This window comes from Mercenaria mercenaria, chromosome 13, assembly GCF_021730395.1.
Source record: "Mercenaria mercenaria strain notata chromosome 13, MADL_Memer_1, whole genome shotgun sequence".
NCBI lineage: Eukaryota > Metazoa > Mollusca > Bivalvia > Venerida > Veneridae > Mercenaria > Mercenaria mercenaria.
Genome location: NC_069373.1, coordinates 5,345,469 through 5,372,004, shown reverse-complemented (window position 1 = coordinate 5,372,004; position 26,536 = coordinate 5,345,469). Strand labels below are relative to the sequence as shown.

General features: G+C 36.8%; 1 protein-coding gene across 2 annotated transcripts in view; it reads right to left on the bottom strand.

Moving 5' to 3' along the window:
- The window catches only part of LOC123530075 (stabilin-2-like), a 402,834-nt gene that overhangs the window by 51,450 nt on the left and 324,848 nt on the right, over positions 1-26,536 (bottom strand). For both annotated transcript variants that reach the window (XM_053521033.1, XM_053521032.1), the window contains exons 20-22: positions 15,569-15,752; positions 4,492-4,585; positions 312-464 (exon numbers count right to left, since the gene is read on the bottom strand). In XM_053521033.1, the coding sequence (XP_053377008.1) occupies positions 312-464; positions 4,492-4,585; positions 15,569-15,752 (431 nt within the window). The remainder of the gene's footprint in view (positions 1-311; positions 465-4,491; positions 4,586-15,568; positions 15,753-26,536) is intronic.

Here is a 26,536-nt window from a genome sequence, read left to right as displayed (position 1 = left end):
TGGCCGACCCATGTAACCTTTTGGTACACACGGGAAATTCGATCTCAGTGTTCACGTAACATACACATTTTGTCCGAGGCAGAGTATTCTAAAAATACTGAGGATGTGACTTTGTGGATTTAGACTTTTGACGACAAAATGAACAGAAATTCTGTTTGTTTGTTAAGATTTCATTTCCTTGATAGATGCAGCCATAAAATTCATGAGCATTTTACAGGATTTATTTTCAAGAGAATGGACAGCAAAAATAATTCTTTCTTGAAAATGTTTGATGCTATAGTGTAAAATGCATTCTTAGGCAAAAAACATACTTTTCCTGGAGTAGTTGGAATACATTTAGCGTATTTATGACAATCGACATGGTTGGTACACACGGTTTCCATGTGACAGTGTTTTCCATCACCAGTCCACCCTTTATTGCATGTACAGTTAGCAGTTCCTGGACCTGTCTTCACACAAGATGCCTGTAATGGGATATTGAATAATAGAATATTAAGCCTGTTACTTGTTGTCAGGCCTCCACAATGACAACATTTCAGCCAATTAAAGAAAAACTCCATACAGTTCAAAGTTAAAGCACCTATAGGATCTGACAGGAATTTTAACGCCTTAGTGTAACCTTAACTTCTGAGATACTCTTCCAGTGAAGACACAAGAGGGTCATGATGACCCTGGATTGCTCACCTGAGTAATATGAGCTACATGTTTCAAATGTCAAACTGATGATAAAATATTAAGAAAGTCAGTAGGTCACATTCATGGTCAATGAAATTCAGTTTTACAATTTGTGTGCAAAACTGTGTATGTCATCAAAATTTCAAGGCTGTATCTTAAAAAACAAGAAAGTAGGTCAGTAAGTCAAGGTCACAGTCAAGTGACATCATATTACTTGGGGTCATCAGGTAATTATAATTAAATAGTCTTGGAAATAGGATCAGATGATTTTTTAAGTATTTTTCCTATATAACTCACATAATAACTAAGTGACCCCACGGGGGGCTTCTTTTAACCCCAGGGGCATAATTTGAACAATTTTGGTAGAGGACTACTAGACAATGCATCATACCAAATATCAAAAGCCTAGGTTGTATGGTTTCTAACAAGAAGATTTTTAAAGCTTTTTCCTATATAAGTCTATATAAAACTTGGGACCCCCAGGGCAGGGCCTCTTTTCACCCAAGGGGTACAATTTGAACAATTTTGGTTGAGGACCATAAGACAATGCTACAAACAAAATATCAAAGGTCTAAGTGTTGTGGTTTCGGACAAGAAGATTTTTAAACTTTTTTTCCTATATAAGTCTATGTAAAACTTGTGATCCCCGGGGCGGGGCCATATTTGACCCTAGGGGGATAATTTGAACAATCTTGGTAGAGGACCACTAGATGATGCTACATACCACATATCAAAGCCCTAGGCCATGTGGTTTTGTACAAGAAGATTTTCAAAGTTTTCCCTATATAAGTCTATATAAACCATGTGACCCCCGGGGCGGGGCCATATTTGACCCTAGGGGGATAATTTGAACATTCTTGGTAGAAGACCACTAGATAATGCTACATACCATATATCAAAGCCCTAAGCCATGCGGTTTTGGACAAGAAGATTTTTAAAGTTTTTCCTTTCAGTTGCCATGGCAACGAGAGTTCCGCATGGAATTCAATTCTTTGAACAATTTTGAAAGGGGGCCAACCAAGGATCATTCCTGTGAAGTTTGGTGTAATTCTGCCCAGTGGTTCTGAAGAAGAAGATTTTTTTAGGAAATGTTGACGGATGGATGACGCACGACGGACGCCAGACATTGAGCGGTCACAAAAGCTCACCATGAGCCTTTGGCTCAGGTGAGCTAAAAATTCTCCCAGATGAAAAACAGATTACACAACCCATGTCTAATAAAATCTTGTATGACATTTGACCCCATAGTGTGACCCTGACCTTTTAAATAGGGACCAGCGGTTTACACATCATACTCTGTCTCACTGAAGCAAATATTCGTGCCACATAAAAAACAAAAGATTGCAATTAACATGTCAAAGCTAAAGCCTATTCAAGCTTAACAAGAGTGCCAGAATATCACAATATACGCCCGTCACAGCAAATTTCTTTACACTAGCACTTGTATTTGCAAATGGAATTTTAATTTTGTGGTTGTTTAATAATTATAGTAATTCTTTTGTTTTTCTAAGGCCACAAAAAAAACCTCCTTACCAGGTAGAGATACCTTAAAATACACCTAAAATTTGAAAGTAACATCTATGTTGTACCACAAAAAAGTGGTCTTGGGTTTTCCCTACAGTCAATTATAAAAAAGTTACAATATAAGTTATTTATAGTAACAACTAAGGAATGTTAATCTTTAAAAAAAAAAAAAAAAAAAAAAAAAAAATACTGTAAGTCCATATAAAAATCCTTACCAGGTAGAGATAGGTCAAAATACACCTCAAAATTGGATGTTACATGCATGTTGTACTACAGATTAGAGCTAGTAATGAAAAAGTTACAATATAAGCTATCAACATAATTATAGTAACAACAAATGGAAGTAATTCTAAAGAAGGGACCTGGGCATGACACTTCATCTCATGATGGTGTACAATTGTGCCAAGTTACAAAATCCCTCCATGCATGAAGAAGAAATGCTCATAACAAAGTCATTCTTGTATCTGACCATTGACCTACAAGTGTGACCTTGACCTTAGACCTAGGGTCCTGGTTCTTGCGCATGACACTCCGTCTTGTGGTGGTGAACATTTGTGCTAAGTTATATCAAAATCCCTCCATGCAAGAAGAAGAAATGCTCCAGACAAAGTTTTCATTCTTGTACCTTTGACCTCCAAGTGTGACCTTGACCTAAGACCTAGGGACCTGGTTCTTGCACATGACACTCCATCTCATGATGGTGAACAATTGTGCCAAGTTACATCAAAATCCCTCCATGCATGAAGAAGATATGCTCCGGACAAAGTCATTCTTGAATTTGACCTTTGACCTCTAAGTGTGACCTTGACCTTAGACCTAGGGACCTGGTTTTTGCGCAGTCATTCTTGAATTTGACCTTTGACCTCTAAGTGTGACCTTGACCTTAGACCTAGGGATCTGGTTTTTGTGCACATGAAAATCCCTCCATGCATGAAGAAGATATGCTCCGGACAAAGTCATTCTTGAATTTGACCTTTGACCTCTAAGTGTGACCTTGACTTTAGACCTAGGGCCCTGGTTTTTGCGCACATCAAAATCCCTCCATGCATGAAGAAGAAATGCTCATAACAGTCATTCTTGTATCTGACCTTTGGCCTGTAAGTGTGACCTTGACCTTAGACCTAGGGTCCTGGTTCTTGCGCATGACACTCCGTCTAGTGGTGGTGAACATTTGTGCTAAGTTATATCAAAATCCCTCCATGCATGAAGAAGATAATGCTTTGGACAAAGTCTGTTGACGCTGACCGCCCACTCGCCCATACGCCCGCCAGGGGCGTTCCCATAATATGTCCTGTTTTTCAAACGGGCGTATAAAAATGACCTTTGATCTCAAATGTTACACTGAGACACAGACACAAGGTTTGCACTCAACACTGTGTCTCATACAGGAGTACATTTCGGACCAGAACATGAATCCCTTTTTAGGAGAGAAGCTTCCTATGAAGTTTTGCTCAATTCCAGCCAGACTTTGCTTAGAAATACACCTGACAAGAATTGTGGGATGGACAGACTGACAGATGAAGCTGTGAGTATATACTTCCCCCTTTGGGAATCATAAAAAAATTGCTCCATGCATTTCAAAGTTATTATCCTGACAAAATCGGACAAATGCACGGACATGCACAAGCTGACATACACACATGCACAAACAACAAACAGCCATTTTTAATTATTGTGACATCATGCTGTATCATTTTCTTTTTAGAGTCATTTTTGGAACTCTCTTTGTTGTAACCTTGATGCACACTCCTGACAGGCAAGTGTAATCTGCATTAGTTAATTATTATTTGACATTTTACAAGGTCAGATGTTTATTGACTCAATTTGCTGTTGTTCTTCAACAGTATTTCAGTTATGCATAAGTGGTCAGGCCCCCTGTCTCAAAACAATTTCAATCTCATCTGAGTTTGATATTGAAACTTTATTTGTCATTTACACCTAAATGGCATGTTTAAAATTAAATGTTAAGTAAATAACTTTTTCAAGTGACTATTCAGTACTGAATGTCAGTCTCAACTGGAATTTTATCATGAAGTTTTAGTAAAATTTGCAATTTAAATTCAATCCCAAACTCAGTTGAGACTGAAAAATGTTTTATGGACGACGGGGCTTGTTAACCTTAACCATGTTCCTGGATTCTCCACCAATAACTAAACCTCCACATGACTCAAAGGTTAAGGATGAGCTGTGTTCAGTACCATCATTACTGAGGTCATACAATACACTAACTGGGGATCGAACTCAAGACCTTTGTACACTACTTAGCTAAAATATGCCCAGTAAACAGTTTACCTGCAGGTGACAGCCTCCCGTGTATGCTTCTTTACAGGGATCAATTTCTGTGCAAGTCTGTCCACTGCCAGAATAACCTGGCAGACAGATACACCTGAAAAAAATATATTTTGTTGAATGTTTTCTTTGCGGTTTAGAGTAATGCATTAAATTCCTTCTATAAAATCTTTATAATACAGCTACAGTATTTCAATTCCTGATGAAATAATTTGACCTTGACCAGCAGCATTTTCAGTGTCACAAGATGCTATTGCTCCCTTTACATAATTTTTTACAAAATTAATTTAATTTACACGTTTGAACTTGTTCCATATCACAAAGAATGATTTAAGGTATGCAGTTGTCTGAATAACTGTACTTTCAAATAGAGGAAACTTTCAAAAACCAAAATTTTTTTCTAGTCCAGAGGATATGCGATTTCCAGAAGTTACACTGTATTTGATTATCCACGCATGCTTAAAAAGTAACAGAGCAGACATGAAGAATGACCTTAAACATTAGTGTGACCTTGACCTTTAAGGTAGGGGTATGAGTCTTGAACAGGACATGTTGTCTTGTTATGGTGAATTCATATGAAGTTATCTGAATATCCATGCATGCATAAAAAAGTTATAGCGTGCACAGGAAAAATGAACTCAAAGTGTGACCTTGACCTTTAAAGTAAGGGTACTGGTTTTGAATGTGACAAGTCTTTGTGCAAAGTTATCTGAATATTTATGCATGCATGAAAAACAGCCTATAAGAAAAATGACCTTAAATTTTTGACCTTTAGGTGTCACCTAGACCTATAAGCTTGGGCTCTCGATTTTGCACTGAACATAACATGCTTGTGTGGTCATTGGTGAAGTTATTTCAAAACCCAGCATTGCAGAACAAAGTTATTGACTAAACATTCTATTGTCCACACCCAAACATATGGACCAATGCAAGGACTCACACACACACATGGTCACATTGGGATATTTTAATCTATTGACTGATTTATAGCTCTTTAACACAACATGGGAAAAAAGTACGTACTGAATTATAATTATATTTCATGATGCATCATATTTTTGTAACCCCAGTATTTAGTGAATGTGGTTAACAATCAACTTTCTAAATACATTTAAAGGGAAAATAACTCTTCACTGCTAGACGTATCAAGTATTTTTCTGTATCATCCCTTTCTTCCGAAAAAGAAAATCTATAATAGTTCAGAAATCTATAAGTTCTTAATATTCATATTTTAATATCACATCAGAATTTCTAATTGACCAATTAGAGGGCTGTACTTATGGTGGCCTAACATTTCCCATTTCGCTAAAACACTCAACATTTTGATGACCTTAGAAGTAACGAGAGCTTGTAAAACACAAAATGCCCCTCTTGATGCATTCGGACTGACCGTTTATTTATTTGGTACGGACAACCGACAGGCATCTGCAAAACAATAAACCACTCCTTCTTCAAAGGTGGCAACGTTAATTCAGTTTTCAACCATACGTGTCCTAGATAATTAATACTGTGGACAGTGAATCTATAAAAAAGTCCTAGTAAAAGATGAAATTAGTACCATTTTGAAATATTTCGGACAATATAAAGTTTTCATCAAGTGCAAATAGAAATTTTAGAGAATAAGTGCATTTGCTTTTTTGACACAGTAATTTCCGTAAAAACTTGAATATATTATGCTAACGTGTATATTATGCACCCCCAATCTGGTATCAAAACCTCGGGGAAAATACATACATTAGAATATAATATGCATCGAAAATCAGTCCGAGAATTTTGTTTACAATCGGTCATTTTCCTGCTTGCGTAACAATGATCTCGCATGAAAATTGCACTCGCATCTTAACTGTTTACAGACATCTAAAAATGTCATCAATTTTACAGACACTATGAGAACATGACACTCTCAAACTGTCAACACCTTCTCAGCAAGCCTTATACGTGTGAACAACATTTCATAATTACGGGCACTTCAAAAGAGAAGTTAACGTGCGTGTTTGTTTAACAATGTATGATCAACTGAACTGATCAGTAATAATTGGCTTTGAATACCGAAATAACAAACAGACCGTTTTAATTGCATTTTATTTGAACAGCCTCTGAGAGAAAATGTTAGCAAACCCACGAAGTTTTGCACTTCTCATGAAGATTTTATTAACTCTATTGTCCCACTATTCATCGCTGTTGAATATGTACCTCAACTGACTGATTTTAAAACACATTCACGTATAATGATTAATTACTTCTTGAAAAAAAAAATGGAAACACGCAATTAAAAGCAACTTTTTCAAATGGCACCGTACCTGCTTTTAGACCCAGCCAAAAGCGCTCTTCAATAGGAGGTGCAAATAACGTAAACAGCAGACAGCCTATTAAATGACGGCGATATTTACATACTATCAAACTTTGAAAAAATTGTACGAAGGTCTACATAGGTGTATAATACGCACTCCTTTCTGAAAATGAAAAAAAATCATAAAAAAACTGCGTAATATATTAAGGTTTTTATTGTTAATAAAATTATTTCTATTTGCATTCACAATATAGATTTTATTAAGCACCATATTGTTTATAGTTTAAATTCTAAGAACTATATTTGCCACGATCATATTGTCGGGAAATGTTCAAAGGGTATTTGTTTTTAAGGAATTTTTGTATGATGTATTTAGTGTAGTATATTACAAAGTATTTTTGCTTGGTTTTAAATAACAGGGATAGTTAATGATACATAAAATTTCAAGTGACATATAATAGGGTTATTATAATAGTAGCTCCATTTGGGATGCTGTATTCGGCTCGAGTGGATTTTTGCCAGATCTGATCTGATGAGGCGTGCAAGCGCCGAGTGTGATCCACCTTTGCAAAATCCATGAAAGCCAGATCTACCTACCGTTATAATGACCTTTTTGTTTGGTGTTTTGTTATTGATCGAAATCTTCAATGTTTATTGATGTAAAAATGGAACTTAGTGAAGTTTTCATGTGTGCTATTTATAGAACTGTGTCAGGTCATGCATATTAATGACAAGAGCGCCGCCCAGTGGGGCAATATACGCACAAAGGCTTACATCATAGGATGGGAGCAAAATTTTAAGAACTTGACTGTTGTAGCCCCAAAGGACTGGAACAACAAAAGGAAAACTTCAAAAAAACAAATCTAAGTCCACAAAAAAAATATTCAAAGTCTACAAAAAAATCCTTATCAGGTACAGGTATGTAAAAATACACCTTAAAATTGGAGGCACCATCCATGTTGTACCACAGAAAAGTGGTCTCGGTTTTTCCCTACGACCAATAATAAAAAAGTTTCAAAATAAGCTATTTATAGTAACATAAAAGGGAAGTAATTAAAAAAAAAAAATTATTGTAAGTACAAAAAAGAGATCTGCCAAATAAAAACAAGAACACTGCAATGCAGAGCAATATACACAAAGCAAAGTCATATATGACCTTTGACCCTTAAGTGTGACCTTGACCTTGAAGCGAGTCATCCGGAACATGCGCTCTGCACATCGTTACAATGTGGTAAACCTTTCTGCCAAGTTTCTTTGAAATCCTTCCAGCAGTTCAAGAGTTACAGAGCGGACACGAAACAAACTGATATGACCTTTGACCCCTAAGTGTGACCTTGACCTTGAAGATAGTCATCCGGAACATGCGCTCTGCACGTCGTCTTGGTGTGGTGAACATTTGTGTCAAGTTTCTTTGAAATCCTTCAAGGGGTTCAAGAGTTACAGAGCGGACACGAAACAAACTGATATGACCTTTGACTCCTAAGTGTGACCTTGACCTTGAAGCGTGACATCCAAAACATGTGCTCTGCACATCGTCTCGGTGTGGTGAACATTTGTGTAAAGTTTCCTTGAAATCATTCAAGGGGTTCAAGAGTTACAGAGCAGACACAAAATTGCTAACGGACGGATGGACGGACGGACAGACGGACACCAGCGTCATAACATATTACGTCCCTTCGGGCGTATAAAAATAGTCTGGTAACATACACTACAAAAGGTACAATACAGAAATTTTTTCTGCCTGTTTATATTTACTTGTGAAATACAAGGAGATTTTTTACAGAATTTATTTAGGTATGTAATAAAAAATAAGACAATATAATAATTATTAATGATTTGGGAAACAGATTTTAGTTTTGCATGCTTTGTTGGCAAATAAAACATGGTTTTGAGTTCAGATGTGTAGTAATCACGAAGGCCTGAGGCCAGAGTGATTAATTAAGACACATCTGAACGTCTTCTTCAAGTAACCTGTCAGAAACTTGCAGGGCCTCATTTCCCTATAGCAGACCAGTTAGCATTTCTACTATGTTTCCTTAAAATCTTACAAACAATGTCTGAGGTAGGACTCTGGATGGATGAAAAAAAACTGAATAAATTTTTTATAGATACGCTATAACTGTCCACAATTCCCTACAAGAGTTAATATTTCTACTATGTTTAATCTGAATACACAAAACCATGTCTTAGATAAGGCTTCTGACGGGCCGATTGGCCTGACTATGACAGACAATGCCAAAACTATATCCCTCCACCTTCAGCAGACGGGGAGGGAGAGGGGGTGGGGGGGGGGGGGGGGATGCTCATCTCCTCTTGTGAATGAAGCTTCTTAAGAAGTTTCACTGAGTATCAGCCAGAGAAGCAGGGAAATATTCCAGACAAAGATGGTGCATTAGTTTATTTATGTTGAATAAAGGGCAATAACTCAGTGAAAAGTCAAGAGACTTGAATGAGGAGAAAATATCTCCATGTCTTGGGAATGACAGCTCCCTATGAAGTTTCACTGCATTCAAGCCACTGGTTGCCATAACAGGCGGGAAGTATCACCTCCTATACCTCAACATATAGACCGAAAAATGCACCAGAGGCCATTATTATGTCTCCCACACCTCTGTGTGGTTGGAGACATATTGATTTACTTCTGTCCGTCGGTCCTTCTATCACAAATCTTGTCCACACTAAGTCGAACATTCTCATCCAATCTTCACCAAACTTGAACAAAATGTGTTTGCCAATAAGTCCTCAGCCAAGTTCGATAACTAGCCAAATCGGCCCAGGCACTTTGGAAGTATTGCCCTTGAAACATTGTTTTTGATAAACAAAGCACTGAAAACTGTTTACTGCCTCCTATACACTTTCTCTAAAATCCACTAGTTGTTGCTGAGAAACACTTCGGACAAGAATTGCTGGAAGGACAAACTGTACCGTGGCTACTTTTGTTCTATCTATTGTTGTTTTAAGCCATGTAAAAGAATTTCAGCCAAAAAGAAGCTGAATGAATAGAATTACTGTTATCTCACATAACTATCTTACTGCATGTGCAGAAGGGCGGACAGACTGACGGACATGGAAGGCATAAAAAATTTATCCAGTACATCTGCATCTAATAATGGTTATCTATTTACATTTGATTCTTTCCTATCAAATACATTTACACTCTGGCATGATTATAATTGTACACTTGATTAGAAATACGTACAAACTTTCAAACGGAATGTGTTCCAGACTGTATTCTTTGCTTCCACAAAAGAACAACAACTAGTCTTATCTTACAGTTTATCAGTTATGACGTAAAACTATTATAAAATTACTTTCTCTGCTGTGTTTACTTTTCCAGAATTTGGACTCCAGTTATCAGCATGTGTGAGCAGATCGACTGTTTGATTTGTCTTTTTTGTAACAAGGATTTTCACTGACTCCTCAAATGAATGGAGACCTTGTTTGTTTTTTTTAGGTTTTAATTTCATGTATTGTGCTTTTTATTCAACCTGGCGGGGCGGAGTTAATCTCTGGCTTTTGCAAATAATGGTAATCTAAAAAACAAGAGCTGTCCGTAAGACAGCCAAGCTCGACTATTCGAAATATTGTCACAGAAGCAGGAAATCATTACCCAAAATGTTAAATATCGAAAGAGTTTTAAGTTCGAAACGGGACATAATTTGACCTAAAGGCATATCAGAGTTATGGGACTTGATGCTATCAACTAGTTTAATAACCCCGAAGAAACATGTTAAGTTTCAATTCCATATCTGCATTAGTTTTGGAGATAGTAACTTGCATGTAAAACTTTAACCAGAATTTTCTAAGTCCAAAAGCGGGCATAATTTGCTCAAAACACATGTTAAGAGTTATGGAACTTGACCCAGTGAGGTTGGTAACTGACCTAGAAAAAGAATAAATAAGTTTCAAAGCTATATGCCTTTTGGTAATAGCTGTATGTACTTGCACGCAAAACTAACCAGGATTTTCTAAGTCCAAAAGGGGGCATAATTTGCCCAAAATACATGTCAGAGTTATGGGACTTGATTCTATCAACTAGTTTTATAACCCCGAAGACACATGTGAAGTTTCAATTTAATATCTGCATTAGTTTTGGAGATAGTAACTTGCATGTAAAACTTTAACCACGATTTTCTAAGTCCAAAAGGGGGCATAATTTGCTCAAAATACATATCAGAAATATGGGACTTGACCCAGTGAGGTAGGTAATTGATCTAAAAAAAGAAAAAATAAGTTTCAAATCAATATGCCTTTTAGTAATAGCTGTATGTACTTGCACGCAAAACTTTAACCAGGATTTTCTAAGTCCAAAAGGGGGTATAATTTGCTCAAAATACATGTCAGAGTTATGGGACTTGATCCAATGAGGTAGGTAATTGATCTAGAAAAAGAAAAAATTAAGTTTCAAATCAATATGCCTTTTAGTAATAGCTGTATGTACTTGCACGCAAAACTTTAACCAGAATTTTCTAAGTCCAAAAGGGGGCATAATTTGGCCAATACATGCAGGTTAGGACTTGACCTGGGTAGGTAATCATCTAGAAAGAAAACTAAGTTTCAAATTATAGCTTTAGTATATGTATGTACTGCACGCAACTTTTACCAAATTTTTAAGTACAAGGCATTTGGCCAATGAAGGTCAAGTTATGGACTTGGTGCACAACTAGTTTATACCAAGACATTGATTAATTCAACTGCTTGTTTGGAGATAGTAACTTGCATGTAAAGCCCCCATCACACCAAACTAGTTCTCAAAACGTCCAAACCCGTCCTAAAATACTGTAAAACGGGCTGCGATCTGTCTAGAATGTTTGAACTTAGGCCGGAAAATATCCATAATGTGATCGAAGTTAGTTCTTAAACAGTTTTCGATACGTCCATCGCGTCTTTATCCCGTCTGAAGTCCGTTTATAGTAAGTTCAGTTCGGAAAATAATGCCCGTTCACCTCATGTGGACACCGTTTGTAGGCAGTCCAAGTCCGTCTGTAGACAGATTAAAGAAGTTCGTAACTAGTCCTACTTCGTCCCGAGTACGTCGAAATACGTTCTAACTAGTTGTTAACTCGACCAACTCATTCACAGACAGTTCAACTCATTCTGATTACGTCCTCATCTCTCCCTAGTACGTTCAGAACGTAAATTGCAATCACATTCTGGCCCGATGGCTATTTAAAGCCATCACGTTTCGCCCAGTTCTCATTCTCGTTTGTCTCTTCAACCTCTCAAGACACAAAAATAAAATCCACAGCAATAGGCAAGTATCTACAAAGAAAAGTGAAGCCAAAGAGAGACGGGGTGTTAAGTGTTAAAGCAGTAGAAGACCAATGTCTCACAGAAGGCGATACAGAGTCTCCTGAGTCAGCCCCTGAACGTGAAAGTCAAGAGGATGAGCATCGTAATTTATTCCCTGCATCTTTTGATGACTCTGTCTCCAAGTCCGAGGATGAAAGAGGACAGAGTCAGAAACCAAAGAAGAAAAATGCTAAGGCATAAACTTGGCTAAACGTTGTGCCCAAATCTTGAACCTGTACGGCAACGGCATGTATTTATACCCTAACTTGTGTAATTGTACTGCAGACAGGATCGACGTTGTGGGAACTGTAAATAAACGTACTAAACGTACTAAAAACGTGTGGAGCGTACTGAGAACGTATTGCAAACTCTTAGAACTGTTTAGAAACGTATTGCAAACTCAGTATTTTATTTTGATCGTATTCAGACGGAATAACGACGCACTTAGGATGTAATGCGGTCGAGTTAAGTCTTTCTGTGAACGGGTTAAACGGGCTAGAAACGGATCCGGTCGGTGTGCACACGTACTTAAATTGACGCCCGATCGCATAACGTCATACCACGTCTCTAGTACGATCGAAGTATGGCGGTTCAGTTCTTAGTACGTCCATCTCGTTTTAAGTACGTTGTCAGTCCGTCTAAGTGTAGGACGGAATGATCGGCAGAAATTTTTGAGTAGGCTCAAAGTTCTGGAGCACCATTCCCGTTCAACCCTGTCCGAGCCAGTCCATAAAGTTCTTAGACAGACTGTAGAATGTCGCTACTACGTCTGTTCCATTGCTACACAGTTTGAGCCCATTCGGCTACATTTTTTAGGACGTACTGAAAACGAGCTTGGTGTGATGGGGGTATAAAATTTTAACCAGAATTTTCTAAGTCCAAAAGGGGGCATAATTTGTTCAAAATACATGTTAGAGTTATGGAACTTGACCCAGTGAGGTTGGTAATTGACCTAGAAAAAGAATAAATAAGTTTCAAAGCTATATGCCTTTAAATGATAGCTGTATGTACTTGCATGCAAAAACTTAACCAAGGTGTGACACCGACGCCGACGCCAGGGTGAGTAGAATAGCTAGACTATTCTTCGAATAGTCGAGCTAAAAAGTGAGCAAATAGATACAGCGTAGTTGTTCAATTCCGTAATCTTCAATAACCAACAACTAATTTAAATTCAATGCTACATTGGTTACATTAAGTTTCAACATTCTAGGTCAAATGGTTCTCAAGCTATTGATTGAAAAGAGTTTTCTATGTTCAGCCCCTGTGATCTTGATCTTTGATGAAATGACCCCAAAAACAATAGGAGTAATCTATTCTGTAAGTCCTATCACACTTTAAAATTTGAAGGTTCTAGGTCAAATGGTTCTCAAGTTATTGACTGAAAATGGATTTCCATGTTTCATCCACTGCGGCCTTGACCTTTAATAGAGTGACCCCACAAACAATAGGGGTCATCTACTCTGTAAGTCCTATCACCCTATGAAGTTTCAACATTCTGGGTACAGTGGTTCTCAAGTTATTGACTGGAAATGGATTTCCATGTTCTTTTCACTGCAACCTTGACCTTTTATAGAGTGACCACAAAATCAATAGGGTCATGTACTCTGCATGTCCAATCATCCTATTAAGTTTCAACATTCTGGATCAAGTGGTTCTCAAGTTACTGACCGGAAATGGATTTCCATGTTCAGGCCCCTGTGACCTTGACCTTTATTAAAGTGACCCCAAAATCAATAGGGGTCATCTATTCAGCATGTCCAATCATTCTATGAAGTTTCAACATTCTGGGTCAAGTGGTTCTCCAGTTATTGATCGGAAATGGTTTTCCATGTTCAGGCCCCTGTGACCTTGACCTCTGATGAAGTAACCCCAAAAACAATAGGGGTCGTCCATTCCACAAGGCCTTACATCCTATGAAATTTGAAGGTTCTAGGTCAAATGGTTCTCCAGTTATTGATCGGAAATGAAGTGTGTCTGACGAATGGACAGAAGGACAGAAGGACAGACTGACAGGGGCAAAAACAATATGTCTCCGCCAGTGGAGGGGGGTGGGGGATAGATATGATTAATAGTAAAAAGGTTAATTTTATGTAAATATTTGTACATTTACAGCTAAAAAATCTGCATTATAACATCAGAAAATGCAACTGAAATTTTGTTGGCCTCAATAAAAATCAGCCATAAGAATTTTATCTGGGTAACTCCATTTACATCAACTGTAAGGCACACACCATCAGACTCATCAACTAGACATATATCTTTTTAATGATCTAAACATCAAAATAATCTTTATAAAATGAGCCGTGCCATGGGAAAACCAACATAGTGGGTTTGCGACCAGCATGGATCCAGACCAGACTGCGCATCTGCGCAGTCTGCTCAGGCTCCATGCTGTTCACTTTTAAAGCCTATTGGAATTGGTGAAACTATTAGCGAACAGCACGGATCCTGACCAGACTGCGCGGATGCGCAGGCTGGTCTGGATCCATGCTGGTCGCATACCCACTATGTTGGTTTTCTCATGGCACGGCTCAAATGTTCATGTCTTTCTCATATTATTCATTATATTATGCATCTTGCTGTTTATAAAACTTTACATGTTTTGATCATTTATTTTGGAGAGCCTGTCAAGAAAAACCATTCATCACAGTTATTATGTCAGAAATTTCAAACACAGTTTGAAAGAACTAATCTGCCAGCATTTATTACATGCAACAAGTAGCAGACATTAGATCCACTCCATATGCCTTTGTGTAGGGTTTCTAACTGAAACATTTTGGCTAATATACTCGTAATATGGACAAATGGGTATTCACACAAAGTCCCCAGAAGGCAACCCCCACCTACCTTCTCCCCCACAACCACAACCACCTTAGACCCCACCTATTGCTCAATATCTAACTAAAGTTTACAAATTATGCAAATTAAAGGAAAAAATCTTAAAGAGAAAAGGTATTGCAAAGTTTGAAATTACTATGCCAGCTCTGTGCCATACAAGATTTTCCGATGGATGTACATACAGTCTCCGTGAGGAAAAAATCATGTCAAACTCTAAAGTTTCTCATAAAAATCATTCTGGGGAAGAGTAATAATGTCATCCCCTTATGGATGGCAGAGACAAACAAGAAATAGACCCTCACCTTTGGCTTAAAAAGTATGACCTTGAGACTGTGGTTACATGCCCTGGTTTGTGCACATCACACATTGTTTCATTGTACAGAATATTTGCTCAAAATAAAAATTAAGTTCCTTTTATAAATGGCAGCTAGTGTTATGATTTTCAGACACCAAACAGTTCTTGCAATCATTTGACCTCCCAAGTGTGACCTTGACTTTAGAGCTCATGACCTGTGTCTGGTGTGCTACATGAGGGAACATTTGTGCCAAATAGATGGCAGAGTCATTGTCCAGATTTAAAGTGTTAAGAACAGACTCAACCCATTTCTATTTCCACTATTTTTTTTCTTTTAGCAAATGAGTACGAGTGAAAAGACTTACCTAAAACTGAGATCTTTCTCTATCCAGATACACTTGGCATGAACATGACATTGGTGTAGCTCATCATTACATACAGCTGCTTGTATATCACAGTTTTCTCCCATATACAGAGGGTTACATGGGTATTTACATTTACCATCACCTTCAAGACCAGAGTTACAAACGCCTTGCATACATGTACATTCTGAAAAGACACGAAATTTCGTCTGTTATATTTCTTTTCTCCGTAAAGCATATGATTAAATCATCTCAATGGCTCTGGTTAGCACAGCTGAAATAATATACATCTATTCAAAACCCTATATACTACTGGAATTTGAAAATAAAATCTAACATCAACTACACAAGAGAGAAAACTGAGGCTTGAACTGTTCATGAATGTTCATGAACATTAAATTTATGTCACATGATCAGTTTCCATTATTTTGTTGCATGCTGGGAAATTTTTTGCACATGTGATTCAGTAATTTTTTAGAAGTTTGTGCAGCAAATAAGGAAATATTTATCATACTACAGTAAGGAATGGTTTAAAAGGAACATAAGTATACTAAATATCAAATAAGTAATTATGGTGTTGTCATAAGTTGTTCATTTTAAAAATATAAAATCCTTTTAAAATGTCACATGTTTTCACGACCATGAAACAAAGCTAGTATCTAATCTGAATGTCAGTCTTGAGATTAAAGTAAATTAGACTGTCTAGCAACTGAATTTTGTATAAAATTTCACTTGGGATTTTGTTGTTTTTTCCGCTTTTTTATATTTTGGAATCTAAAGACCTTTTTCAGTGTCATATGAGGGCATAATAATTTTTAAATGCAAAATGGACACAATCGAATGTCCTTGGGATTTAATCACAGGTTTAAACAGTGCAAAGTGTTCTCAAGTCACTGACCTGAGAAAGCCTGCTTTTCTCAGACAGGCTTTATCAGGCAGTTGCTATAGTAACGTCACTATTGTCAAAATTACTGTTTCTAATTCAGCTGGATTCATCAACTTTCCATTTATCTTGTTACTTTCAGTTCATGAACCTCTGGTTCATGAACTATGGTTCATCAACTTGATGAATAGCTGATGCCGCAAAAAGTCCCATTTGTAGTTGATGAACTGTCGATGAATAGTTCACGAATAGTTCAAGAATTATTCATGAACTGTTCATCAAGTTCACGAATTTCTGGTTCATCAAATTCATGAACCTATCAATTCATGAACTTTGATGAACACATCCAGTCCAGTTCATGAACTTGATGAACCACGCCCAGTTCATGAATTTTTGATGCCATAAAAAGTCTCATTTGTAGTTCAAGAACTTTCGTGAACTATTCGTGAACTGTTCATGAACAAAGTTCTGGAATAGTTCAAGGATTATTCATGAACTGTTCATGAATTTCTCAACAGGGCAGTGAGAAAAGTTGTTCAGGACAAGGAAAAGACTGTATAACAGGCACAAGTCAATCACCAGAGCTCACTTTGAGCTGAAGGTGAGCTATAAAAGCTTGGAAAATTCATGGGAAGAAAACAATATCCTGCACTATACAATCTATAAGTGGTACCTGCAGACATCTGATGACAAGATATCTGGAGCCAAAAATTTCTAATCAAAGCACATACTGTATTTCAAGCTATTGAACATGCTCAGAAATTCTAAAATGAACAGTAAATATTCGGCATGAATGTTTCATTATGAACAAGAGCTGTCACTATTGGATGCACGGACGCACACATGACAGACAAAGTGATTTTAATATGCCAACCTTTGGGGACATAAAAAGTTTGGAAAATAAAAAAATCATACTTGGATACATTTATAACAAAAATTTTAAAGAGTCTGAGTCAGGCGAAGCAGCTGTAAGCTTATTCTGGTAACTGAACTGTAGCTAAAATAAATCACTGTTATGAAATATCATGAAAAAAAAATCAACAATCAAATATTTGTACGAAATTTAATTTTCTCATGAAATCTTAACATTTTTTAATAACATTAAGGAGAAAGCTTCATGACCGATAAAAAATTGTTTATATGATTTTTTTTAATCTCCATTGCAATGACGTACATAAAATCTATGAAATTCCAGCACCACTCACATTGAATTTACTTGAGAACAAGTAACGCCTTTATTTTACTGGCTGCTTTGCTTTTTATTTAATATTTTTACAAGATAAGCCTAACAGATGAGTGATGGTTTCAATTTTTTCAGGGAGGATGAAAAATTCCATAATAAGTTTACTTCCTTCAAGATCTTCATGATAACTGCATGTAAAAAATGTTTAAATGATTATATTCAGTTTAGAATTGCTTTTTTTATCTCAAAAATCATGTCTGAAATGGCAGTCAAATATAAGGGACCAGACAATCACTGCTGAATGAATATAGGTTTGCACATTTTAGTTAAAGTTACCTTCCATGGAATTTGCAAGCATATCCTTAGTAGGGCTGGCACATATTTATACAATCTCGCCAGGCATACACATGTTTTTGACAACACAAAAAAATGATGAAAGTACACATAAAACTTTTAAACAAGTATTGCCTTGCTGGTGCAGACACTCATCTGATTTTTTTGTCTCTGTATGATAGAAATACTGTCATACCCATGATTTTCTAAGTCCAAATGCGGCCATAATTCTTGCAAAAAAGCAATGTAGAGTTCAGGTACTTGCTGTGCAGAGTCAGCTTTTAATGGCAAATAACTGCTACAAGTTTTAAAGCAATGGGAGACTTTGGTCAGTTATCTCCCTTTCATACCTTATTAAAGTAAGTTTGGATTACTCTGTTGTTATCGCTATGTTATTTGAAACAATATGATGTAAATGAAGCTAAGTTATTGATCATCATGACTGTTGATTTAAAAATGCCTTCAACTACATCTTCTATAAACACTTGAGTGTCTAACTGTGAAATTCCAGACATTTAATTACCAAAAATGCAAGATATCTCACATACCTTAGAACTGAGATATCTCATAGGCAAAACAGCAATAAAGTCAGAGGATTCCAAATGAAGGGACCTACTTACAATTTTATAATCTTGGACATAATCCAGTAAGGGAGACAATTTCCTTCATAGCTTTGACTATTATGGAGAAAAGTTGACCTAAGCGCAAACTTAACCATGAAATCTGATATTTTCTAAGTCATAAAGGGGCCATAATTCTTCCAAAAAGCAGGATGGAGTTAATGTTCTTGCTGTTCAGAGTAAGCTTTAGATGGTGAACAAGTTTTAAATCAATAGCTTTGATAGTTTAGGAGAATAGCTGACCTTAACACAAGACTTAACCAAGAAATCTCATTTTCCAAAAGGGGCTGTAATTCTTGCAGAAAGCAGGATGGTTGAGTTATAATTGATGATTGAGTTATGCGTCTTGCTGTACAGCTTTTGATGGTGAACAATTGTTGCAAGATTTAAAGCAATAGCTTTGATAGTTTAGGAGAAAAGTTAACCTAAACATAAAACTTAACCAAGAAATCTGATATTTTCTAAGTCCAAAAGGGGCCATAATTCTTGCAAAAAGCATGATGAAGTTTTGTTTCTTGCTGTATAATTTTTGTCAGCTATTGACAGTGAAAAAGTGTTGCAAGTTTTAAAGCAATAGCTTTGATAGTTTAGGAGAAAAGCTGACCTAAACATAAAACTTAACCAGGCATTGCTGATGCAGACGCTGGTCAAGTGATGACAATAACTCATCTTTTTTTTTCAAACAAGAGCTGTCACTAATGGTGACAAATGCCCCTGCAGCACCATGACCTTTGACCTGGTGACCTTAACTTTTGACCTGGTGACCCCAAAGTCAATAGGGGTCGTGTACTCAATAAGTACTATTAGCATGTGAAGTTTGAAGGTCCTGGGTACAGTGGTTAGCGAGTAAAGTGCCTTCATGCAAAAAGTAAATGTTGAAAGTTAACGGTGTGACTAACTAACGAATTATGCATAGGTATATAGTCAGGGTTCACACGGGGAGTGGGGGTGGGGTGGGGGGGGGGGGGGGGGGTCACCCTGTCTAAATGTATGCGCCTAAACATCTTTTTTTCTTGGGAGTCAATTTTCAGCACTTTCTTACAGGGCTTTAGCATGACATGTCAGCTTTTCATCTAGGAAAAAATATTTGCACTTGGAAAACACAAATCTCACAGGGGTCCATAACAGAGCAAGGGTATATGGATTTTTGTTCTGTCAAATTGTTTTTGAACTATGTCAAGTTGTTTAAAAAGTCCTTAAATGTCAGTATTGGTTTGTGTTGGTTGTCAAATATTTCGGTATTTGAAAGCTGCAGACCTTAAGGCATTTCAGAAATATTTTCAAAATGATTTTCGTGTTATACATGTTGATTCAACGGAAGCTAATAGATGTTTTAGTATATTACGGCTATAGAAAGATATCAAGAATTCCTAAAATGGATTTTTTATAGCTATTTTTGTCTCAAATGTCTGTTTTGATACAAATGTGTTCAAAAACCTTGAAAAATAAGACACTCATTTTTTGAGAAAAAAAGATTTTCCTACTATACTGAGAAGGGCCAGCACATAATTATTTATATAATCTTGCCAGGCATATGTTTGTTTTTTTTGACAACACAGAAAATGATGTCAGACAACTTTCAGCTTTTTTCCAAAAGTAAGAAAATTAAAGTACACTATCATGCTAAACTTGAAAATGAAAGTCACATTTGCATTAGTCTATAGTCAGGGCTCACACGCGGGGTCACCCAGTCTAAATGTATGTTATGGACTCCTTTTTTAAAACTAGAAGACAATTTTTTAGCACTTTTGACGATTTGAAATTACATGTACCTGGGTTTTCTATGGAAAGTAGCTGTAACCTCTCATGAACAGACTTAACAGTCAAACCAATGATCTGCTATTATTTTCCTAGGTTACATTCTCTACATCTTAAGTCCCAGGAGTTTCTATTTCAAATCACTACTTAAATAATTTAATTGCAATTTCTCCAAAATTCACTCTCCTACAGCTCTTGAGAAACCCTTTTCCTATAATGCAGAAATGTTACACAAATGATATGACCTAGCTAGCTTGTGATGCGGACATCTTTAGACAGGCCATGTGTGTTACGTCGGCTACTGGAGCAGAAACACTATATCGAAAGTTTCAGCAGTTTCTACTGGCAATTATTTCCGCATGCTATGGAACATAAATTGTGACTAAAATCATACAAGAGCTCACAGAACACCAAATGCCCCCCACACCTTGATGCATTCTGTAACTGCAAAAGGAATAGAAATTATTTGGTCACTGTGCACTGGACGTTTCATGTACTGACCTCAAATCAACAATTATTATGGGTCATTTACCAGTCATAAGTGACCTCAGTATCGAATGTTATCTTAGACCAAAGCATTCTCTAGTTATTGACAATGTGACCTTTGACCTACTGTTTCGAAATCAATAGTGGTCATCTGCTGGTCATGATCAACCTCCCTATTAAGTTTTGTAATCCTATAGGCCCAAGTGTTCTTAAGTTGTCGTTCGGAAAGGATTTAACTGTTCTAGGTCACTGTGACCTTGGCCTTTGACCTACTAATCTCAAAGTAACCTCCGAATAAACTTTCATGATCCTAGGCCTAAGCGTTCTTGAGTTATCATCTGGATGCACCGACCGACCGACATCAGCAAAACAATATACCCCTCCTTTAAAGGGGGACATAAATACTCACAACTTATTACATGACTTCTCCTCAAATGCTTTTTGGACCCTTTTTTCATAAAGAGAAGCAAAAAGGCAATTTTATTAACTATCACAAAAGCAATCTTTAAATACAGTGTGGCGGCTGTGAAAGGTATCTCCCCTTGGACTCGGGTGTTGTAATATTTTCTGGTCTTAAATCACAGTATGTCTGCTATTATTATCCCCCACCCCATATTTTTTTTCCTTCTTTTCCTTTTCTAAACCTTAAACCTTCCAAGAGTATTTATCAACATGCATAGTTGCACCCTCACCCCCACACGTCACCCCCACCACCAATATTTTTTTTTTATTTCGATCAATATTTATTATCAAACCTTCCATGAATATTCATCTACATGTGAAGTTGTAGCTGCCCCCTGTCACCATGTTCCAGATTGCTTACTTGTTTGCACTCTCTTTAGAACATCTGTTCTTTAAGTTAAACAATGACACTTGGTGCCTCCTTACTTTTCCCATTTTCCATATCTACTAAATCACCAACTCTTACCTGAAGCCCATCAAGGCAAACTAAAAGGAAATTTCTCAAATATTTTTATCGAAATGTTTTAAGATTTATTATTTGGTCAACTCAAACATAACATTCAATGATTATCATAAACAAGAGGGCTATGATGGCCCTATATTGCTCACCTGAGTTAAATTGCTTGCTTGAACAAATTTCTTTCCTAAAACTTCAAAAACAAGAAAGTAGGTCAGTAGGTCATATTCATGGTCACTGAAAGGCAGTTTTAAGATTGGTGTGCAAAACTGTACATGTCATCCAATATTTCAAGGCTGTATCTTTAAAGACAAGTAGGTCAGTAGGTCAAGGTCACAGTCCTGTGACACCTTATCACTTGGGGTCATCTGGTAAATATAATTAAACAGTCTAGGAAATATGATCTGATAATATTTTAAGTATTTTTCCTACATAACTCACATATCAAGTGCCCCTGGGGGCGGGGCCTCTTTTCACCCCAGGAGCATAATTCAAACAATCTTGTTAGAGATAAACTAGGCAATGCAACATACCAAATATCAAAAGCCTATGCCTTGCAATTTCAGACAAGAAGATTTTTAAGGTTTTTTCCTATATATGTCTATGTAAAACTAGGTACCCCCGTGGCAGGGCCTCTTTTCAACTCAGGGTCACAATTTGAATAATCTTGGTAGAGGACCACTTGGCAATGCAACATACCAAATCTCAAAAGCTTATGCCTTGCAATTTCAGACAAGAAGATTTTTAATTTTTTTTCCTATATATGTAAAACTAGGGACCCCCATGGCAGGGCCTCTTTTGACCCCAGGGTGACAATTTGATCTTTGTAGAGAACCAGAAGGCAGTGCTACATACCAAATATCAAAAGCCTAGGTCTTGTGGTTTCAGACAAGAATATTTTCAAAGTTTTTCCCTATATAAGTCTATATCAACCATGTGACCCCCTCCCCCCCCGCCCCCTCCCGGGCGGGGCCATATTTCAACCTAGGGGGGTCATTTGAATTATCTTGGTAGAGGCCCACTATATGATGCTACGTACCAAATATCAAAGCGCTAGGCCCTTTTGTTTTTGACAAGAAGATTGTCAAAGTTTCACCCTATATATGTCTATAGAAACAATGAGCCCTCAGGGCGGGGCCATAATCTTGGTAGAGGACCACTTGATGATGCTACTTACTAATTATGAAAGCCCTAGGCCTAATGGTTTTGGACAAGAAGATTTTCAAATTTTTTCCCTATATAAGTCTATAAAAACCATGTGACCCCCGGGGTGGGGCCATATCTGACCCTAGGAGGATGATTTGAACAACCTTTGTAGAGGCCCACTAGATGATGCTACATACCAAATATCAAAGCCCTAGGCCTTGTGGTTTTGGACAAGAAGATTTTTGAAGTTTTTCCTTTTGGTTGCCATGGCAACCAGAGTTCTGTATGGAATTCAATTATTTGAATAATATTTAAAGAAGACCATCCAAGGATCACCCCTGTTAAGTTTCATCAAAATTGGCTTGGTGGTTAAGGAGGAGATGTTGTTTAAAGGAAAGTGTGGATGGATGGACGCCGGACGGACGGATGCCAGACGGTGAGCGATCACAATAGCTCACCCTGAGCCTTTGTCTCAGGTGAGCTAATAAAACATGCAGTTCAATATAAGCAACAAGGGTCATGATGACCCTGGATTGCTCACCTGAGTAATATGAGCTACAATTGTTTCAAATGTCAAACTGATGCAGCCCTTTTTTTTGTAAATTTGGGAAAGGGTACCAGGTCCTTTTGGAGGGAAATTTACGTCGCGAAATCATTGTTGGAGGAATATATTGCTGAAAAGTTGTTTAAAATCAGGACTGAAATCAAAACTAATTTCATTTTTTTTTGCATGGGGAATTTTGGCAAAGGTGGGAAAAGTTTACTTTTTAGATTGGGAATGGGCCGAATTTCGGCCCTAAAATCAGCATAAAAAAAGGCCTGTGATGTTAAAATATTAAGAAAGTCAGTAGGTCACATTCATGGTCAATGAAATTCAGTTTTACAATCGGTGTGCAAAAATGTACATGTAATCCAAATTTCAAGGCTGTATCTTAAAAAACAAGAAAGTAGGTCAGCAGGTCAAGGTCACAGTCAAGTGACATCATATTACTTAGTGTCATCAGATAATTACAGTGTAACTTCCGAAAACCGAACGACCTCCGGACCAGCCTAAAAGTTCGGTATTTGGAAGTTTTCGGAATTCAGAAGTTTGGAAGTTTGCAGGCAAAGTGGACCTGGTGCACTAGAGTTATGTTTTCTTACACGTAGGATGAAGGGAATTTTTACCTTTAATAATGTTACAAGTTTGTGTAAAGTAATTAATTAATTAACAGATTAATTAAATAATTAATGAATTAGTTAAATAATTAATGAATTAATCAATTAATTACGAACATTAAGGAGAGTCAAGTATGTATAATGAATACATAGATAACAAGTACAAAAAACATATCTTTTATTTATCATCAACTATTGCAACCGAATACATGTACATGTAATAAATATTATCTTGTCATTTATGAACGTATTTTATCTCTATATTTTCTAAACACTATGATCATGTCATTTTGTTTTCTTTCATAATTGACAAATCACAACTATTTTAACATTTTTTTCCTTTTTCACTTGAGAACCATTGAGATCACTGATACATATGTATAGAAATACACAAATACATATCTACTGTTTCAACATTTCTTGAAAGAACTGTCTAGAGTTGCTTGCTTCTGGGTGCACTTACTTTTTACGATTTTCTTTTCAGCTAATGTTTGAAGCCCTTGCACAGATTTCAAGAAATCACTGTCTTTTGTCAAAGCAAATTTTTTAATTTTAATCAACATGTCTAGCACATCTTTATTAGAAAGTTCACTTCCTGGTAAATCATCCAGAAAATCGTCCTGTTCAATATCAGTTTGTTCATCATTTGACTCGTTATCTTTGAATGACTGAACTAGGTTGACTTCCCACTGCTCAGAATCATCTTCTGTCGGTACATCACTATCAAAGTCCTCAAGTTCCTGCCTCGTGTAGCGAAACTGTTCAACAAGGACAGCCAAAGGGACATCATCATCTTCATCCTCCTCCTCCTCATCATCGCTCAAAATCTGATATGTAGCACTAAATCCGACTGTGAGAAAGCATTTTTTCACTGTTTCAACTTTAACACTGTCCCAAGCCTGAACACTCCAGTTAATTGCATCAAGTAAAGTCACTGTTTTGCAAAGTTCAGTCACAGAAGGTGCACTATCCATCTGACTCAGCAACGACCGTAACATATATTTCCTGTAGTATGCTTTTAAAGTCCGAATGATTCCCTGGTCAAGTGGTTGAAGCTGAGAGGTAGTGTTGGCAGGCAGAAATTTAATCAAAACATTGGACAAATTGTAATCACTCTCCTTACTGTGAGATGATGCACTGTCTAGCAACAACAGAATTTTGCGTCCCTGCTTATGCATGTCAGAGTTCAAGTTTTTTAACCAATCACTAAACACATTATTGTTCATCCACGCCTTTTTATAAGAAGTGTATTTGACACCCAGTTCAGACTTCTTAACGTTTTTAAAACATCTAGGATTCTCAGCTTTCCCTATCACAAGCGGTTTCAACTTTTCCCCAGACGCACTGCACGCAAACATTATTGTAATCCGATCTTTTGAAACCTTGGTGCCTTTAGAAGAAGCTCCCTTTACTGAAAGTGTCTTATCAGGTAAAGCTCTATAATAAAGTCCTGTCTCATCACAACTGAAAACATCATCTAACGAGTAATCTCCAACGATTTCAGGAATTCTAGATTTAAAATTTTCAACAACATTTTGATCGACACCTGCACTTTCTCCTGAAACTTTAAATTCCTTGATAGAATGGCGGTCTTTCCACTTATCTAGCCATCCATTAGAGGCTTTGAATTCACTAATTCCCAGTTCAGTTCCAAACTGCAATGCTTTTTCTTTAATTATTGGACCCGAAACCGGCATATTCTTAGCACCAACAACACAAAACCACTGCCAAACCAGTTCATTTAATCGTTCATACTTTGCATCATAGCCAAGTCGTAGTTTGTTTGAGGCAGCGTTATTCTCCCAGTGCTTCCTGAAGGTTTCTTTTTTCTTGATGAAGTCTGCAACAGTTAACTTGCCGATGCCATACTTTTCTCCCAGAACCTGAGTAAAAAAAAGAAAGAATTAATGACCAGTCAGTCAATGTGTTTTTTTATTTCAATATCTATGATTGATTTTTATTTAAATTTAATTCCAAATGAAATCATTTAGTTACATCTAGGGTGTTGCAATTTTAATTAAAATGACAACTGACATGAAGAGATTGTCAAATTCGTTCATTTAAGTTGAGCCTTTCTATATTTAAGATAACAATTTTATGAACAAAAAATCGAGTTAAAGTTAATTTAATTATCCTTGTCCGCTTTTACTTTATAAAAAATACACACCTTCAGTGTTGGTTTCGGTACAGACTCCGATTCACGAATTAATTTTATTTTTTCCTCAAGAGACAATTCTGTTCTTTTGCGTTTTGACGGAGGTGTAGCAGACATTTTGCAAAGCAACAATAATCTGATGAAATAAAACGCTATTCTTTCCATTTTTGTACATAAAAAATAATGGCATTTACTCAAACATTTTCCACTAACATTTTATCATCTTTGAACTCCCGAGTTTGTCAATATTTAATTGATTTTGATAATGCATAGTTTAACCGTGGTAACTAAATCAATTAAAACACCGGTCTTTCTTCCATTCAAACATTA